At 56.1% G+C, this 18,046-nt stretch overlaps 2 protein-coding genes across 5 annotated transcripts; one reads left to right on the top strand and one right to left on the bottom strand.

The window, feature by feature from the left end:
• The first annotated feature begins 114 nt into the window (after window positions 1-114).
• On the top strand, window positions 115-1,806 carry LENG9 (leukocyte receptor cluster member 9). Its single transcript, XM_004381890.3, has one exon. It carries the CDS (start codon window positions 154-156, stop codon window positions 1,786-1,788), a length of 1,635 nt encoding a protein of 544 aa, XP_004381947.2. The 5' UTR covers window positions 115-153; the 3' UTR covers window positions 1,789-1,806.
• Window positions 1,807-1,900: 94 nt separating this feature from the next.
• LENG8 (leukocyte receptor cluster member 8) lies at window positions 1,901-15,735 on the bottom strand. 4 transcript variants are annotated; one of them, XM_004381748.2, is made up of 16 exons: window positions 15,611-15,735; window positions 12,748-12,840; window positions 11,710-11,884; window positions 11,191-11,292; window positions 10,227-10,337; window positions 9,135-9,384; window positions 8,696-8,837; window positions 8,246-8,449; window positions 7,528-7,806; window positions 7,305-7,445; window positions 6,764-7,049; window positions 6,177-6,278; window positions 6,005-6,073; window positions 5,758-5,887; window positions 5,468-5,675; window positions 1,901-3,190 (listed from the first exon to the last, which is right to left on the bottom strand). In XM_004381748.2, the coding sequence occupies exons 2-16, from the start codon at window positions 12,783-12,785 to the stop codon at window positions 3,028-3,030; spliced, it is 2,400 nt and encodes a 799-aa protein (XP_004381805.1). In that variant the 5' UTR covers window positions 12,786-12,840; window positions 15,611-15,735; the 3' UTR covers window positions 1,901-3,027. The 4 variants fall into 4 exon arrangements, with proteins under 4 accessions (XP_004381805.1, XP_023592132.1, XP_023592134.1 ...); XM_023736364.1 differs by lacking the exon at window positions 1,901-3,190 and having other exon boundaries at window positions 4,620-5,675; XM_023736366.1 differs by lacking the exon at window positions 1,901-3,190 and having other exon boundaries at window positions 4,620-5,675; window positions 15,615-15,717.
• Window positions 15,736-18,046: the final 2,311 nt, after the last annotated feature.

Below are 18,046 nucleotides of genomic sequence, written 5' to 3'. Positions count from 1 at the left end.
GTCCCAGGAGGGGTGGGTCAGAGTCCTTGCGCACGCTGGGAGGTGTTTCCCTGGGGCGTGGCTCCCAGGGGCAGGGCCGGGAGCTCCGCTCTTGACGCCATAGCAGGTCCCCGGACGCTGGTCAGACCTGACAGACCTGCTGAGCCGAACTCTATGGCGGCGGCCGCGGAGCGGGAGCCGTCCCCAGGGAACCCCGCGGCCGCGCCGGCCTGCCGCTTCTTCCTGGAGGGCCGCTGCCGCTTCGGCGCGCGCTGCCGCCAGCCGCACCCAGGGGCACCGGCGCCGGCACCCGTGCGGCCCAGCGATGCTGTCCCAGCCGAGGCCGGGACCAAGAAGCCACCGTTGCGTACGGCCGCCGCCGTCATCCAGCGCATCCGCTGGGACCCGCGCCTAGACCCGGCCGACTTCTCGGTGGGTTACGTCGACCGATTCCTGGGCGTGCGCGAGGAGCCCTTCACGGCCTTCTGCTGGGACGCGCCGCTAGCGGCGCTCGGACCCGGCGTCCTGGCCATACCGCAGCACCGCGTGCGTTACTTCCGCTTCCGCGGCCGGCTCATCTGGGACCGCGACTCGCGCACCGACCACGTCTTTGGCTCCGGCCAGGCCGCGGGCCGCGGGCCGACCATCCTGGAGGCGCTCAGTGGGGACCAGCCTGGCGGGGACGAGCTTGATGGGGACGCGCTCAGCGGGCACGCCCTCGACGGGGACGAGCCCGGGGCCCTGGACGCTGAGACGCAGGAGGCGGAGCCCGGAGGGCGTGGAGAGCCGGCCTTGGCAGAGCTTGGGGCAGCGGGGGCCCAGGGTATCGGAGGCCCAGATGCCGGGAGCCTAGTGCTGGCAGAGTCGGGTCTGGAGGAGGCATCTGCGACGACCCAAGAGCGAGGGAAGGCCAAAACAACGCTGGGCGGAGCCGACAGCCAGGACTCACTTTGGAGAGCGACTGAGGCCGACGACGAAGCCGCCCCAGAGTCAGGCTCTGGGAAAGACACCACAGGGCGCCTCGCTGTCAGAGCGAAGGAAAGGGAACCGACACTAACAGGAGCAGCCAGGACCATGGCGCTGACGGACGGGGAAGCGCAGGCCTCGGCAGCCCCAGAGCTGTCTCTGGGAGCTGACGTCCTCCATGTGAGGAAAGGGAAGCCCACTGGGGAGAGAGAGGTACAGTGGGGTCTTGGGGCCTGGCATACGGAGGACGACAGGAGGGTCATGACCAGGACTGTGGGCCCTCACCAACCCCGCCCCACCCATTTCGTGGCCCTCATGGTAACAGAACCCGGGCTGCTAGCAGAGGTGGCCCAGGCCCAGGCGCACCTGGCAGAAGTGGCTCCATCCTGCGCTGCTTTCATGGTGCCCTCACAGGCCCTGCACCTGACGTTGGCCCTGCTGCGCCTAGGAGGCCCCGGGGAGGAGGCAGCAGCCGCCCGAGCTCTGAGCGAGGCCCTCTCCCACCCAGGGCTCCAAGCACCCCCCGAGCTGAGGTTCAGGGACCTCGTGCTCCTTGGCCACCATGTGCTTTGTGCCCCACCTTCCCCCTCATTGGACAGTATGGCCCAGGTGCTGAGCCAGAGGCTGGCGGCCCAGGGGCTGCGAGTGCTACATCCCCCAGAGGGGCTGCACCCCCACCTCACACTGGCCAAGGTGCCCCATGGCTCCACCGTCCACCTCCCAAAGCCAGGGTTCAGCCTTAGGCAGGAGCTAGGGAGCCAGCCAGTGGGGAGACTCTGGCTGTGCTGCATGGGGAGGGCAGGGGATACCTACCAGGCCCTGGCAGAGGTCCCCCTGAGGTGACATTCCCAGACCCACTGCAAGGGCGAGGCATTGGATCTCAGCCCCAAAAGCAACCAGGGACCAATATCCAAACCACCAAAGGATGGATATGCTCCAAGCAGGAACAACACAGCTCTCTCTCTCCTTTTTAATTCTGGTTTCTCTCAAGCTTCCAAATGGTGCTCAGTGCTCCAAGGAAAGAATGGAGGAAGGAAAGGGGAGGGGAGAGGTGGGAAGGGGAAAGCAGAAGAGGAAGAACATCTGGAAAAAAAGCAGCCTGACAGTCCAGCTGTTTGCAAACTCCTTGCACATCATCCAGTTACATGGCAGAAGAGGGAGGGAGGGGCCGAAAGAAAAGGGGGAGGAAAAAGAAAAATAACTTAAATAAACACACACAAAAAGAAAAGAGAAGGGAAAATGACGTGAGCTGGTGATCCATGGAGGCGGGAAGGGGAGGGTAAGGGGTAACCGCTTTACCTGTACTGAACCAAGGGAAGGAAGGGGGAGAAGGAAGAGGAGGGAGGGAAAGGAGTAAAAAAAAACCAGAAGAAACATTGGGGGCAGAGGGAGGAGGGGAACACGAAGACAACTTAATACAACTTGAGACGAGGCAAGCCCGGCCGGCGAGGTCCCGCGGTGGCCTCCGGAGTTCCTCAGTGCAGTGTGGCAGCAGTGGGGTCTGTTGGTGGCAGTGGCGGTGGCATTTCTGGGGAGGGGGCCAAGGGCACAGTCTCTACACGGCTCCCCTCGCCCCAAACACTGAGGCCCCAAAGGGCTGGACAACGAGAGTCTGTGATGAGGCTGACGAGGCGGCAAGTGGGTTTGCGGAGTGCCCCACCGCCAGCAGGCGGGCACAGCTGGACGGCCTGTCTTCCTTCCGCTGGCCCCCCTGGCATGGGAAAGGCCAGGTCGCGTACCGGAGTACAAGCTCGAAAGAGAGAGAGAAAAAACACTGAGACAGCATTAGTGGAGGTGAAAGGTGGACACGGATGACCCCACAGACCACACCCCCAGACACCCTGCTGCCCCAACCCTATCCTCCCCCCACCCCATCCCTCTGAGGCAAAAATAAAAATGTAGAAAAAAAATCTCTGTACAGGCTCCCCGGTGGGAAAACGGGGGCGGGGATGGCAGCTCTGCCTGGAGCCTACTCCCCACCAATTAATTTACAACCCAAGTCCATGGCTCAAAAACAAAATCCGCAGAGGCGGTGCTGGGGGGCCACAGCCCCTGCCCCCCACCCCCATCCTCGCTGTGTGCTCAGAAGGCTGACAGCTGCGCCAGGCTGAGGCGGCAGTCGATGCTGGCGTTGTCCGGGCCCGTGTAGGCCAGGCCCAGGGACTCTAGGAAGGCCCGGCAGGCGGCCTCGCCCTCGAAGGCCAGCTCGGCCTGCAGGTAGGAGACGGGCAGCACAGGGCGGAAGCTATGGAGACAAGAGGAGAGAGTGATGAGGCGGACAGCGGGTAGGGGAGGGTCCCACGGCAGGGAATGGATGCCCCGTTCAGGTACCCTAAGGGGCCTCCTCGGCACGTAACTTGCGAACTCCCCCCACCCCAGGCAGGCCTCCCACCTCAGGGGCTTGGGGGGGCCCGGGGTGGGGCTAGCGGCCCCAATCCCCAGTTGTGCCCCCCCTCACCCCCACTTACCTGTGCAGGGGGACCAGGAAGGAGGGGACAGGAGGGGAGAACCCAGCTGGCTCCTCTGATGGCCTGAGGAGCCTCTCAAAAGAGGGCAGCTCTGGCTGAGGGGCAGGGCCAGACTGAGGGAGCCACAGCCAGGCTCGGGAATATATAGCTGAGAACACTACCCTGGGGGGCCCCCAGCCCTCTCACTGCCTTCAGGGAAGCCCCAAGCACAAGTCAGGAGTACACCTTACTTCTAGCAATAGTGTTTGGTTGCTAATAGCGCTTTCAATATGCTACAAACAGGCAGCTCTGAGTTCTCTCACAGAAGTCACTGGGTCCTCCCCTACAGGTAAGTCACCCTGCCCATTTTAAAGGTAAAGCCACCCAGCCAGGGTCCTCTAGGGAGGCAGTGGCAGCCCCTGTCCCAGCCTTGGATGTCCTAGGAATGGGAACCAGGGCATGCTGCAGAAGGGCAGGAGGCCTGGCCTGCACTACTGAGCGGCCTGAGGGATTGGGAGGGCAGGTCTGCCCAGGGCAAAGGTAGGCCAGGCCCCGCCCACAGGGTCACTCCCAGCTGGGCTGCCCACAAAGGCCCATCACATAAACAACCATTAACCCAGCCAAACGCCCTGAAAAGGGCTACCAGAGGGGGAACTCTGAAAAAACCAGGGGACACTGGGACAGCCCTGGGCAGCTCCTACAGCACGTCTCCAGGCCGGATGGCTGGGAAGCCTGATGGCCTCTTCCTCCTCACTCTGCAGGGCCAGGAGTCACATGCCATGCCCACTGTGCCTCTGTGATCCGCCCCTCCTCTCTCTCTCCCAGGCTGTCTCTCTTGCCTGGCACAGCCTTTACCTTGACCCCACGCTAGATCCTAGAATGAGCTTCCTAGCCTTCAGGTGTGACTGCCCCTTCCTAGCTCAACACCATTCTATAGCTCCCTAGTACCTTCACAGGAAAGACCAAGCTGACTGGCCTGGCATTCAAGATCCCCTGGGCCTACCAACCTCAAGGTCTCTCAGCCTCGGCGTGACTGGCATTTGAGGCCAGACAATTCTCTGTAGTGGGACCATCCTGTAAACTGCAGGGAGCTAAGCAGCATCCCTGGCCTCTACCCAGTAGATGCCAATAAACCAAAAAACAAACCCCTCGCGATCGAGTCGATTCCAATTCATAGCAACCCTACAGGACGGGGAGAGCCGCCCCATCGAGTTTCCAAGACTATAAATCTTTACGGAAGCCAACTGCCACATCTTTCTCCCACAGAGGCGCTGGTGGTTTCCAACTGCCAACCTTTGAAGTTAGCAGCCGAGTGATGCTTTAACCACTGTGCCACCAGGACTCCTAGATGCCAGGAGCACCCTCCCAACTGAACAACCAAATCTGTTCCAGACATTGCCCAATGTTCCTGAGGACATATCTTCATCCCTGTGAGAACCGATGGTCTGAGTCCGGCACCTCTGCCCTGACACACTGTGGGCCACACTCAACTGCCTGGCCTTGCAGATGACCTCGAAGCCCTCTCCCCATATCCAGTCTGACCCGCCCCCACCATCACATCCGTTTTTCTCTAACCATGTTTGGCATGTCAAAGGGGCTGATGTGGGAAGTGAGAGCTTGTCTCATTAGATCAGAGCCACCAAGAGCAGGCACCATCTTTCTGATGTTGTCTCTATGGCATGAGGAACAGTAACAAAGAAGCAGTCTAAAGTGGATGGCACTCAGAGGGAGACAAGAGCCCAAAAAAAGAAACAGCGAACTAGGGTCAAGGCTGACATGAGCAGGAGGACAAAAGGAGCACAGATGAGGGTGGAGAAGGGAACCCAAGACCAGTGAGAAGACAGAATGGAGGGGAAGGCAGGTGGACAGACAGAGGAGAGTCAGAACACAGAGGGTGGACTGGAGAGAAAGCATGAGGGCGTGGAGTGAGAAGGGGCCAAGTGTTGAGAGCGGAAATGAAGAAATGAAGGAGGGCAAGAGAATAAGAGGAGCCCAGACGCCTGGGACTGAGAGAAGGGAGGGCGGCAGGGCCAGAAGAACGAGGAGGAGCAGTGAGTGCATTTGGCGTCACATACGTTTTGATCATTGCCTTGAGGGCCGCCTTGCGCTCCCGGTCTGCAAACTTGTCCACGAGATAGCCGGACATACAGGGCGCGTGGCAGTAGAGCCGGAAGAAGCGGTGGTAGTTGCCCAGAGCCCAGGCTGCCCTCAGCGCCAAGGCATGGGCCACACAAGGGTCTGCCTTCAGCTCCCGCGTCAGGTATGCCAGCTCAGTGGTGATGTCTGGGAGCCCAAGAGGAAGGAGGTGAGAAGGGCTGCAGCCTGGGGGCGGCAGTGCCTGTAAACCTGGCAGGCGGCCTCTCACCTCCTGAGTTCTTGGTGAAGATGTAGTAGAGGATCCGGTAGGCGGTGAACTCGCCCACATTGCCCGGCAGGTTCTCAGCATAGAGCGACTTGAGCTGTGTCTGGCATTGGTTGAACTCTTCATGGTCCCCCTGGAGACCAGGGACAGGGAAAGAGAGAGTAGAGTGAGGCCATGGAGGGCAGAGAGTCACAGCGGCATCAGGAAGGAGCTGGGGAGGGGCCAGGAAGGTTCCCGTCAGTCCTCTCACCTTCTCCAGGGCGATGCGGGCATGTGTCTCATATACCTCCACGGTGAACTCTGTGCGGATGCCCTGGACCTGGGTTGAAAACAGAGGAGTCAGGCCAGAGTAAGGGTAGGGCCAAATGGAGGGGCGGTGGGACCACAGCCCAGGCCAGAGGGCCCTCCCAGCACCACCTCACCGTCAGATCCTGCCGGATTGACTTCATCTGCTCACAGGCAAATGCGTAGTCCTGCTTCTCCTTCCAGTGCGACTTGACCATGGCCAGTGACTTCTTCAATACCTGGCCAGAGAGTCAGACCCCTGGCTCAGCATGTGACTTCGACAGAGCGAGCCAGGACATGGGGACACCTGTCATGTACCCACTGAGCTGGGGTTAAAACGAGGATGGCAACACAAGACCTACATGAGTGACTCACTAACAACATTAAAAACAGACAAACCAGTGGGAAAAGTAACTGCTCCGACACGAATACACAGTCATGTGAACATTCTAGAATGAAAGATGAACTACGTTCCAACCATGGGTGGCAGGCGAGGCCTTGGGCCTGCCCAGGAAGAGGCTTTGTTGTGTGTCATGAGTGAGATGAGACTCAGTGAGACCAAGTCACTCCCCAAACAAGGCCACCCTTCCTGGTCTGCAGGACCCCAACGTGACCCTACAGGACAGGTCTCCCTTCACGTGTTCTTGCTACGCTCCCTTGTCACCTCCCAGTGGGTACCCAGCACAGGCCCAGCGAGGCCCTGCTGCCCTCTCAGGGCACTTACAGAGACGGGGCGCACAGTGGAGGGGTCGGGGGCACAGGTGAGACGCAGGTAGTGCTTGGTGATGTCGGGGCAGGTGCCCACAATCTGCAGCTCCTGCCAGTCAGGGTCAGCCCCGCCACCCTCCAGACTGCCCATCTGTAGCACCAGAGGCTCCAGGCGCAGGCGGCGTGCGTGACTGTGCTGGAAGCGGGCTGCCCGTTTCTGTTTCTTCAACTCGCGCTCGGGGTCCTCACACTCCAGAGCCGCCATCTTCTTGCGGCTGCGTTTGGTGGGAGCAAGGTCGTGCCTGGTACAGGGCAAGGGAGCAGTGAGCGGCCCAGGTTTCCATCTCCCCTCCAGCCTTGGCACCTTGGGAAGTCAGCTGTCTATCCCTCGAGCCACTCCTTGAGGACACAGCCTGTCTCCCTGGAGCCAGGAGACCCTCCTCCCACAGGCCCCCAGGCCCCCGGTACCTCTACTCCCCAGGGTCTTGGGCTTCCAGCCCTCTCCTCTCTCATAACCACAGCCCCTCCTCCCCAGGAGTCCACACCCCAAGTCTCACCTCTTCCCACGCTGTGCCCTGCCTCGGCCCCGATCCATGTGGGCCCCTCGACCCCCACGGCCCTTGGGGGGCGGGTTCCTGCGGCCCACAGGGTGACACTCATTCCCTGAGTAGGAACTATCAGAGTCCGAGTGGGAGTCACTGTGCGGAAGAGGGAGAAGGTTAGGCCTGAACTGGTTCCCCTCTCTCTGCCCCAGGCCCTCCCTCCAACCAGACCTCATACCTCCGGCGGAAATGGCGGGTGGGGGACCGGGAGGAGGAGCGGGAGCGGGAGTCCGTGCTGGAGGAAGAGCTGTTGTCCTTCATGAAGACGTTGCGGTTGCCAAACTTGGTGAAGCTGCTGCCCCGGGCTCGGCCAGCACCCCCAGCCCCTGGCGTCCCACGCTGGGATGGCGCATTTCCGCCCCTGGTCGTGGAGCCTGCCCCCCGGGGAGGGTGAAGACCACTAGGGGCCTCCCACCGCTTCTTCTTGGGGCTCTCCGCCACAGGCTCCTGGGTCAGCCTGGACAGCAGGGATGAGTGTCACCAACCCCACTCCCACCCTCGTAGGATCCCATGCCCACCCACCCACATCTGCCAGCCCACCCGGGGACAGGCTCAAGAGAGGAAGGCACTCACCCCAGGCGGCTCAGCTCATATGCTGCAAAAATGAGTGCTGTTTCCAGAGAGTGCTCTCAACCACTGAGCAATACACACCTCCCAGCACCACAGCATCACCTGTCCTAAGACTCCAACCCTTGGCACCGCCTGGCCTCTGTCGCCCTCTTGACCTCCCTCCAACCCATGACATCATCTCCTGGGACCTGATTTTCTGGCCTGTTCCTCTTCAGACCCCAGGTCCCTAAGAGCCAAAGTTTCCAACTTCAATGCCCAAGCAGTACCTACCCAGTCCCACCAGCCACCCCAACAAGCCCCCAGGCACCACCCCAGCCCTGACGCACCCTGGCAGCGGCTCGCGGCTCCAGTCGATGGTGTAGGCCGAGCCGTCCTGGAGCCGGGCCTGCAGCACCTCCTTCAGCAGCTTCTCCGTGCGGTCCTTGTCCTCCTCTGATTCGCAGGCAGTGAAGCAGCGCTCCACATACTCCTTCATGTCCTGAGGCCAGTCATCGGGCTTCCCCGACAAGTTCCCCCGGGACGAGGGCCCACTGTGGAGAGGGCAGATGAGGGACTCAGTGGTGAGCACCCAAACCAAGCCAGGGATGCCTTTGCTCCCAGCCATTGAGCTGACACCATGTACCCGGTGAAACTAGAGCATTTTTCTCTCTCTGCCTCGTGTAGTGCTCGCAAGAGCCAAGGGGCCGCTCCCCCACTTCAGAGGAGCAAATCATGGCTCGGGTGGGGGGTTGCACAGCATTCAGCTGGGGAACAAGGGCAGGGCTGGGGGATGTCACCTGTGGTTCTGGGCTTTCTCGGTGTTGGGCTGGGGGCCAAAGCTGCCGTGCTGCCCTTCCGAGCTGGAGCTGAAGTTCGGGTTGGTGACAGCAAAAGGCCGTTTCTGAATGTTGAACTTGAGACCACCAGTCCCAGGAGCCGCTGTGAGGGCAGCAACAAGCTGGGGTTAGGCCCTTTCCTGGCACACCTGGGGCTCCCCTGCCCCCAGAGAATGCCAGAAGGAAAGCTTCAGCGGTAGGGATGAGCAGGAGTTCTGGGATGGGAGAGGCCAAGCTCCAGTAAAGGGCCCCAGCTCCAAGCACTCCTAGTCCCTGACTGGCCTCCCCTGAATCCCTGGGATGATCAAAGAACAAAGAGTCCGCCCCAGAGCACCTCCGGGCTCAACACTGCGTGTGCCTGTGAGTTCTGAGCACCCCACCCCGGCCAGCCCCAACTCACGCTTCATGCGGCTCCACAGCTGCTGCCCCTTCTTGGGCTTGGCCGGCTCTGAGTAGCTGTGCTGCCCATAGGCCTGGCCTGAGGGTGCCCCCGCCTGGCCATGCTGTGTGGCTGGCACCGTCCCTGGCTGGGGGCCGCTGCTCAGAGGATGGGCCCCATGCTGGGGGTTTGAGGGCTGAGGGGGTTGGGCTGGCAGCTGCTGAGGGGGTGCCTGGTAGGACATGCTCTCGTCCATGCCGGGGACTGGGGGCTGCGAGAGGAAGCCAGTGCTCAGGGTGGGAGCCAGCACACTGCGTGCCAGCTCTCACAGCCCTGTCCACACCACCACACCCTTCACTCCACTCTCTAGACCCTGCACCCCGACCTTTGTGTCAAAGCACTCTCAAATAACTCCGAGATATGTCCTTTTATTAATAACCCCTTCTTCAGAGCTGAGAAGACTCAGGTTCAGAGAAACTGAGCAACTTTCCCATGGCCCCAGCTGCTGAGTGGCAGCTGCCAGCACTGGAGTCTCAGTCTGACCTTCCCAATAACAGCTCCCACTGACAATACACTCCTTTTGGCAGTGACAGTGTGAGCATGGAGTACATGCAAGAAAGGTACCCACACGATTACAAATACAATAGTGCAAACACCCTGCAACAAAGTTATTACTCCTTCTGTTTTAGAGCTGAGACTCACAGAAATCACATGACTTGTATGTAAAGACACCACCAAGAAGCAGGGGAGCTGGGGTTCCAACCCAGGTCTATACATAGCTGCACTTTAAATACAAGGCCAGACTGTGTGTGAGAGTATGTGTGTGCACAAGAGTGCACGTGTGTGCATGGGGGGAAGGGTAGAGAAAACAGGCTGCGACAGGACAAATCATTCCCAGCGTCTCCACATCACCTCAGCCCCTGGCCTTGCCCAAGTCCTAAACCCACACTGGTTTCAAAAACTATGCTCTGCCATCCTCATTATCAGATGAGAGACTGTTTGGCAGGAGGAGAAAAAAATTACTTAAACAGTACAAGCAAGCCGATTGTGGGCCCACTAAAAAAACACCACCACCCAGCCTGAGCACAAAACAGCGGTGGGCCACATCATTACCTGGTTCAGAGTCCCCTGGTGCTGGGGTGCTGATGGCTGCTGCGGCGTGGCTGAGCCATAGGAGGTGGGAATCCCATACTGGGAGGGGGAGGTGTAGCCCTGGTACATGCTCTGCCAAAGGCACAGAGGAGGGTTAGTCCACAGTTGCTGCTCTGTGGTCTAGACCTTCCCAACTTCTCCTACCTGCTCAGGAACTGCACACAACCCCTGGTCCTCACTTCTCCCTCCTTGTTATCATATAAACACACCAGACTCTCTCACATATTTAAAAAAACAAAAAAGAAAAAAAGAAAAAAACGCAACTTCATCAATCTCCTATTCCACTCCAGCTAGTTCTCAGAAAAATTTCTCTATTCAACAAATGTTTACTGAGGACCAACTCTTCTAAACATGAAGACAAAACAAAACATAAAAGGTGTTTGCATTCAAAACACATACATTGCTGTAGATACAAAGACGTGACATGCCTAGCAATATTAAATACTATAAAAAAAAATGAGGCAAGGTTCAGGGACAGAGGGACCGGGTAGGGGGTGGGAAAGCTCCTTTAAGTCAGTCTGTCTGGGCAGAGTGCCCTGAGGAGATGATGCTGAGCAGATGCCTCTCCAAGGCAAAGAGGTGAGAAGGAAGCAAGCCCTGGGGGTGCACAAAAGGAGAGCTGCAGCAGTAAGTAAGGTGTGGACGGGCTTGGTGAGTGCTGAGATCAAGGAGGTCTCTGTGGCGATGGCAGAGTGAGCACGGGGAGAGGCGAGGTGGCCAGGAGCCGGATCGCATAGGACTCTGCTGGCCATGGGAGGAACCCTGGAATGTATCTTTAGGGTGATAAGCTAGTGGAGGGTTTACGAGCAGTGGAGTTACAGAAAAGTTGATATGGCTATCTCCAATCAATCAACTACTCAACCTGTTAAGGCCAATCTGACCTCCATCACCATCCCGCCGGCCACCCGCTGGACTCAGCACTCACCATGGGGTAGTAATAGCTGTACGGGTAGGCATAATTGTACTGCTGGTACCACTGGTAGTACTGCTGCTGCTGCAAAGCAGAAGCTTCTGCCTGTGACACGTACTGTGGAGAAACAGAGGCCGGCATGCCGTCAGGGGTGGCAGCAGGAGTCCATGAACCCCCACAGTCCCTGAAAAGGCAGGCCTGTTGACTGGTAGTTAAATCGCCAGAGTGAAAGATTCCCCAGAATCTGGGTCCACGATGCTCCACAGAGCCAAGGTCTCCCCCACCAGGCTCAGGGTGCCATCAAGGACAGAGCCTGTCTACCCCATCAGGCTGGATGTCCAGGGATAAGGATCACATTGTGCTCTGGAGTCCTCAGGGACACACACATTGTTTCCCCAACAGACTCCTAGAATATTCAGGCTCCTAGACTATCTTTCTATGTTCCCCTCAGAGGACCCTGACTTGTGACACACGAGCACATCTAGTTGTGTTCCTCCCCCAACTCAGGGTATCCTGGCCCAGGGGCCTCCTCACCTGTGCATTGGCCACAGCCCCGTTGCTGCTGGTCTTGGTCGAGCTGCCAGCAGCGCCCGCTTTGCTGATGCTGGCCAGGGCCTGGCGGGCCTTCTCCCACTCAGGGTTCTCGTGCATGGGGGCCTCCATGCCATTCTCTCTGCCTGCCCCAGCCACCATGCTATACTGAGAAGACCTACAGAGAGAAGAGATGCCGAGTCAGCCTGCTCTCCTCACTGCACACAGTTGGGCAAGACAGCAGGAGGCAGAGTGCAGGGCTTGATCCCAGATCTCTCTCTCACTGTCTGCCTTAGGGCAAGCTGCTTCCCCTTGCTGAGCCCAAGTCTTCTGATCTATAATATGCCAACACCCAGTTTCTACTCCACAGAGTATTCTCTGGCACACAGATGAGATCACTTCCATTAAGGTACCTATCCCGGTGCCTGGCACAAAGCAACTGTTAAAATCAAACCAAAAAAAAAAAAAAATTACTAGTAGCCACAGAACTTAACACAGGAACTGGTACCTAATTTAAAAAAAAAAAAAAGTTGCTGTTGACTCCGACTCATGGTGACCCCATGTGTGTCAGAGTGTAACTGTGCTCCATAGGGTTTTTAATGGCTGATTTTTCAGAAGTGGATCACCAGGCCTTTCTTCAAGGCACTTCTGGCACCTAATAAGTCTTTCTAAGTGTTTTATAACTAAACGAATTCTGTCTGACACCACTCCAATCTCTAGAATATCACACTATTTTGGGGAAAGTAAGGAATTAGCAGAAAGATAAGTGGCTGAGCACAGAGTGTTGGAGGCTGCCACCTAATTATGGTTCCTTCAAGTAAATCATCCCAGTTCTGTGAGACAAGCAATGTACTGTGACAAAGTGAAGCTCGGAGAGGTCAACACGTACCCCTCTCCACACTCCAAGCAAGTGCTTCCCTTTGTCTTCTGGCCAGATGAGGGAGTCACCTTTCCCTGCTCCCCCACTATTTATGAGCCCCCTTCACCAAAGGACATCACTGGGTCCTACTACCTCTTTCCCTCCCCGCCAGTTCCACTAACCAATCTGTGCTACGTTGATCACCCACGTTGGCCGCCATCTGGACCTTGGGGTACGAGGGGTGGACCTCGGGAGCCAGACTGCTTTTTCACTGTCTGTGAGAGAAAGAGTGAGTCAGGAAGACTCAAGAAGAGGCAAGCAACATGTGTTAGAGTGGGGAAGAGAAAATCAGACAAACCCATGAGAAGTCACGCAGAAAAGGGGAGAGTTTAAGAAAACAGCCACTGAGATAAATAAAGACTTGAAAAAAATTCTGAATGTGGAATAAAAGAGCTGGAGCGTGAGGGGAAGCCCTTGGGCTCCCTATAGTGCTCTAGGTGAAAAATGAAAGATTTGAAAAGGGGATTGCCCAAAGGCAAAGAGAAGGATCTGAAGCCCATATGAAGAAAAGAAAGAGCCTGAGGGAAACCCTGAGTGAGAAGACACGGAGAGAATCTGGAGGGAGGAGTGGGTAAATCTCACTCAAGGGAAAAAAAAAAAAACCTCCAAACTCGTTGCCATTGAGTCGATTCCGACTCATAGCAACGTTATAAGACGGAGTAGAACTTCCCCATAAGGTTTCCAAGGAAGCAGGGCCTTGGTGGCACAGCGGTTAAGAGCTACCGCTGCTAACCAAAAGGTCAGCAGTTTGAATCCACTAGCCGCTCCTTGGAAATCCTATGAGGCAGTTCTACTCTGTCCCGTAGGGTTGCTATGACTCAGAACCGACTTGCAAGCAATGCATTTGTTTTTTTTTTAATCTTGTAAGCGAGGATGGTGAGACTTCATCTCACGTACTCTGGACATGTTATCAGGAGGGACCGGTCCCTGGAGAAGGACATCATGCTTGGTAAAGTACAGAGTCAGCGAAAGAGAGGAAGACCCTCATGACAGAATGACATAGTGGCTGCAACAACGGGTTTAAGCATAGCAAGGATTGTGAGGATGGCACAGGACTAGGCAGATTCGTTCTGTTGTACATAGGGTTGCTATGAGTTGGAACTGACTCAATGGCACCTAACAACACGAACAATCTTCATGGTAGCAGACTACCACATCTTTCTCCCGCAGAGCAGGTGGTTAGGTTCAAACCACTGACCTTTTCATTAGGATAGTCAAGAGATAAGGAGTCTAAAATAAATTCCAGAGAGAGAGAGATGCTCTGAGAAGATGCAGAACAAGCAGGACTCTCTAAGGAGCAAAGTCTGAGTATAAATCCTTAAGGCTGGGAAGCTTGGAAAGGTTTCTGGGGAGAACTTTGTACTCTGGGAAGTCTTTCAGGAAGTCTTGAGAGAGGAGAGCAGGTGCTGGGACAGGGAGAACATTGGGGCACGGAAGAAAAATTTGAGAGGAAAAGAGGATTTCTAGTTACCTCTAGAGGCAGGGAAAAGTGAGGGTGCCTGAGGGGAACCCCCACATTAAGAAATGAGTTCTTAGAAAGGCTGATTCCAAAAAGGCTCCCTAAAGGCAGAGAAAAAACCTATAGGGGAGGTTCCTAGAGGCAGGAGTGGGCCTAAGAGAGACAATCCCCTTGGTAGGGGGGTTCTGTGGATAAAGCTTTGGGGATGCCTAAGGATCGCTATGAGTCATACTCGACTTCACCACAACAGTTTTTTTTTTTTTTTTTAAGAGGTCCAAACAGGAGTCCTCGGGTGGTACAAAAGGAGCCTTGGTAGCACAGTGGTTAAGCACTCAGCTGCTAACTGAAACGCTGGCTGTTTGAACTTACCAGGGCACTCAGCATGAGAAAGATGTGGCTGTCTGCTTCCATAAAGAAGCATTTACAGCCTTGGAAACACTATGGGGTAGTCCTACTCTGAAAGGGTCGCTATGAGTCGAAATCGACTTGATGGCAATGGGTTTTGGTTTGGGTGGCAGAAAGGGTTAAGTGCTTGGCTATTATGGCTGTTCAGACCCACCCAGAAGCGACTCGAAAGAAAAGCCTGGCGATCTATTTCTGAAAGGTAACATCCTTGAAAATCCTATGGAGCAGTTCTGCTCCGCACACAGAGGCTTGCCATGAGTCGGAATCAACTCCACGACAACTAACAACGACAAAACAAGAGGCCCAAAACAGCTTTAGGAAATTACAGTGCTGGGGGCAAAAGACTAACAGAAAGTGAACGGGTGTTTTGAGGGCAAGAGTTGAGAGATGTAACGTACCTAGGGGTGAGCTCAAAGAAGAGTCCCTTTGAGTACCCGAATGCCCTACAAAAACGCGAAAGGAACAGGAGTCTGGGGAAAGCCCTGGAGAAGAAAAGGTCTAAACGAGGAAACACATCTGGATGGAGAAAGGGGGCCGTGAGTGGCGATCGTTGGCGGGTGTAGGAACCCTGGGGCAGAAAACAGACTGGGGATAAAAATCCGGAGGGGCTTGGAATGAGGTTCCCGGGGAGTCGAGGAGCACCTGGCTGTCCCGCAAGCCCGGGGAGGGCGAAGGAGGATGCCGGGTGGAGGAAGAGACCGACCGGAGCCCCGTGACTGGCCCCGGAGCCACCACCCCGGCCGCGCTGCGCCTGCGCACCACGTCCCCGGATAAGAAGCCAGCGTGCAGGCCGCCCGTCGCACGGAGCAACGCCGCCCTCCCAGTGGAACCGCCAGGTCAATGGCGGGTGGGGGGTAGTTCCGGGCCCAAGGAATTCCAAGAGAGTGAGGGTGGGGCGCGGAGCCGACGCGCACGCGCGCGAGAACCCGACTGCGCCCCGCTCCCCCCGCCCCCGTTTCCGGCGCACATGCGTAGTGGCTAACACAGGGCCGCCACACCCCGGCGACGCTCATGCGCAGGGTCCGTTGGTACGATGGCCGAGAAGGCCTCGGGGCTCGCGAGGCGTAAAACCGAAAAGAGATGCCCTCCCCTGCCGCCCGCCCGCCCGCCGTTCCCCCTACCGGCCTCAGCCGTTCCTTCTCGGGACTCGCCAGCAGTGGCCCGAGGCGACGTCAACACGGCTGCGGAACTCTCAGCAACCCAGCCGGCTCTCGTCTTCCTTTGGTTCCGACGTCCCGACCGCGGCGTCCTGACGTCATGAGGAACCCTCGCCCCGCCTTCTTCGCCTCTTCGCAGCCAATAGGCGCTGCGAGTGTGAATTGAGCCCGCCCCCCCACCTCCGCTTACGCAAATCCTGCGTTGAGTGTTTTAAGGCAAACAGGTAGAAAGGGCGGAGACGGTGTCCCCGAGGGGAAATGCGGCTTCCTTCGTTGGAAATTGTCTGTCTCTTTGCCGTTTTGCACACCCTATGGGCTTAGCCAGTGCTAGCATTTATTATTCCTAGTTGTGAGCTGGTGTCATAAGAGGTGTAAGAATATGCACAGTACAGTAATGTGGAATCCCAGGGGAGGGAATGATTAACTCAGAGAAAGGGGATTAGGAATCGCCTCCATCCGGATGAAGGCGCATTCTTCGTAAATAAAACTGGGATGGCGCACCTGGCGGAGGATCGGCGTATTCAAACATAAAAAGGCGGGAAACCAGGGTGGTTTTGAGGTGGGAGGAGGTAGTTGAATGTGGCTACAGAGTAGAAGGGTGTGGGGTCCTGGAGTGAAGAGAGAGGTCTGTAGAGTGGACAGGTGCCAGACACGGAAAGAATCTGAGGGACTCGGGCTGAAGAACTTGGACCTGATCCTGTGGGTGATGGGGAGCCATATGCCTGAAGCGTCTCCAAGCCTGTCCTAAGTCCCTCTGCCTCAACCCTCCACTTCCTGTTATTTACTATTGCTGAACCACTTGTCGGCATTTTTAGTATCCTATTATTGATTGTGGAAACCCTGGTGGCGTAATGGTTAAGAGCTACGGCTGCTAAACAAAAGCTCGGCAATTCAAATCCACCAGGCGCGCCTTGGAAACCCTATGGGGCAGTTCTACTCTGTCCTATAGGGTCACTATGTGTCGGAATCGACTCCACGGCAACTGGTGGTTATTTTTTATTAGAATTTTTAATTACGTTTTTGAGCCGGAATTCTTAAACTCCTATGTCTAGTGTTCTTATCTATAAAAATGGGCGTAACAATAATACTTAACCTCATAGGATTTTGTGAAGATAAAATGAACATAATCACTACCTATAATCACTGTATAAGTAATAGCTATTTATCATTTTTGTTGTTTAACATAATCGACTTGTTTTTTTCCTTTAGCAGCTCATGGACATCCTCTCAGGTCCACAAATAGAGATTTAGTTCATTCTTTTTGATGGCCGAATAATACTGCATAGTATGGATTCATTCATGTATTCATTTAATATGTATTGAATGTCCACTATGGTTGCTTCTGAGGCCCAACCTCCAGGGCCTCATGCTTCTGAGTTGTGAGAGGAGGAACTAGCAAAATGCCAAATGACAGGGGACAGGACCAGTAACCACCGCCTATCCCATCCCACCACCCACTGCCTCATTTTCTTCAGAACTTAAAGATACCTCCTCCAAGGACACCCAGCACGGACCTGAGATCAGAACATTCAACCAGGAAGGAGGAGACCAGGAGAATCCCCTGATGGAGAATTAATTATCTCATCCTACCCACTCCACCTTACCAAACCCTTGCCGTCTACCTACCCACTCCACCTTACCAAACCCTTGCCGTCTAGCTGATTCCGATGCATAGTGACCCTATCGAACAGAGTAGAACTGCCCTATAGTTTCCTAGTAGCACAGTGGTAAAGAGCTCGGCTGCTAAGCAAAAGGTCGGCAGTTTGAATCCACCCAGCTCTCCTTGGAAACCCTATGGGAAGTTCTACTCTGTCCTATAGGGTCACTATGAGTTGGAATCACTCGAAGGCAATGGGTTTAATCTTTCCAGGAGCAGGTCACCTGGTCTTTTCTCCCGAAGAGCCACTAGTGGGTTCAAACTGCCGACCTTTCAGGTAGCAGCTGAACCACTTTAGGGCGTGTCATTTTATCTATTGTGCTGTGATGCTTTGTTGTTTATATTTTTTTATCTGCTCCTCCAGATCTGGTCTTTGCCATTCTGTGCCCTGCTGTATTTCCCAGAGGCTGACCTATGAACTAATTACATGATCACCCAGGCTTCTTTGCCCTTTGGCTTCCATTCGGGCTTTACCAGTCGAGGGATGGGAAGAGAGATATTATGATATGCGTTCCCCTGGCTCCCTGCTTCCAGGCTGCTATTTTGAAAGGAGATGCATCACTCTCCCTGTGACCTCAGCTCCTGTCTGGCAGCCCACTCAGAAGGCTTCAGCTTTCTCTGGGTTGTGGGATTCTGACAGCATGGCTCCCTTCCCCTGCCCTGTGAGCCTCAGTGTGGAAATGGCTTCATGCAGGGGCCAGTGCTTGGTGTTTCAGCTTCCTTGGTTGGTTCCCTTACCCCTG

The sequence above is a fragment of the Trichechus manatus genome, unplaced genomic scaffold (genome assembly GCF_000243295.1).
Source record: "Trichechus manatus latirostris isolate Lorelei unplaced genomic scaffold, TriManLat1.0 scaffold00087, whole genome shotgun sequence".
In the NCBI taxonomy this organism is placed as follows: Eukaryota; Metazoa; Chordata; class Mammalia; order Sirenia; family Trichechidae; genus Trichechus; species Trichechus manatus.
Note: the sequence above shows the minus strand (reverse complement) of the source record. Positions and strands in the feature narration are given on the sequence as shown.

Coding starts and splice junctions, on each gene's coding strand:
- LENG9 (XM_004381890.3), top strand. CDS start 154: ATGGCGGCGGCCGCGGAGCGGGAGCCGTCCCCAGGGAACCCCGCGGCC.
- LENG8 (XM_023736364.1), bottom strand. CDS start 12,785: ATGGCGGCCAACGTGGGTGATCAACGTAGCACAGATTG. Junction 11,885..12,747: donor GATCAACGTAGCACAGATTG/GTTAGTGGAACT, acceptor TTCTCTCTGTAG/GTCTTCTCAGTATAGCATGG. Junction 6,279..6,763: donor CCACTGTGCGCCCCGTCTCT/GTAAGTGCCCTG, acceptor CTCTCTGGCCAG/GTATTGAAGAAGTCACTGGC.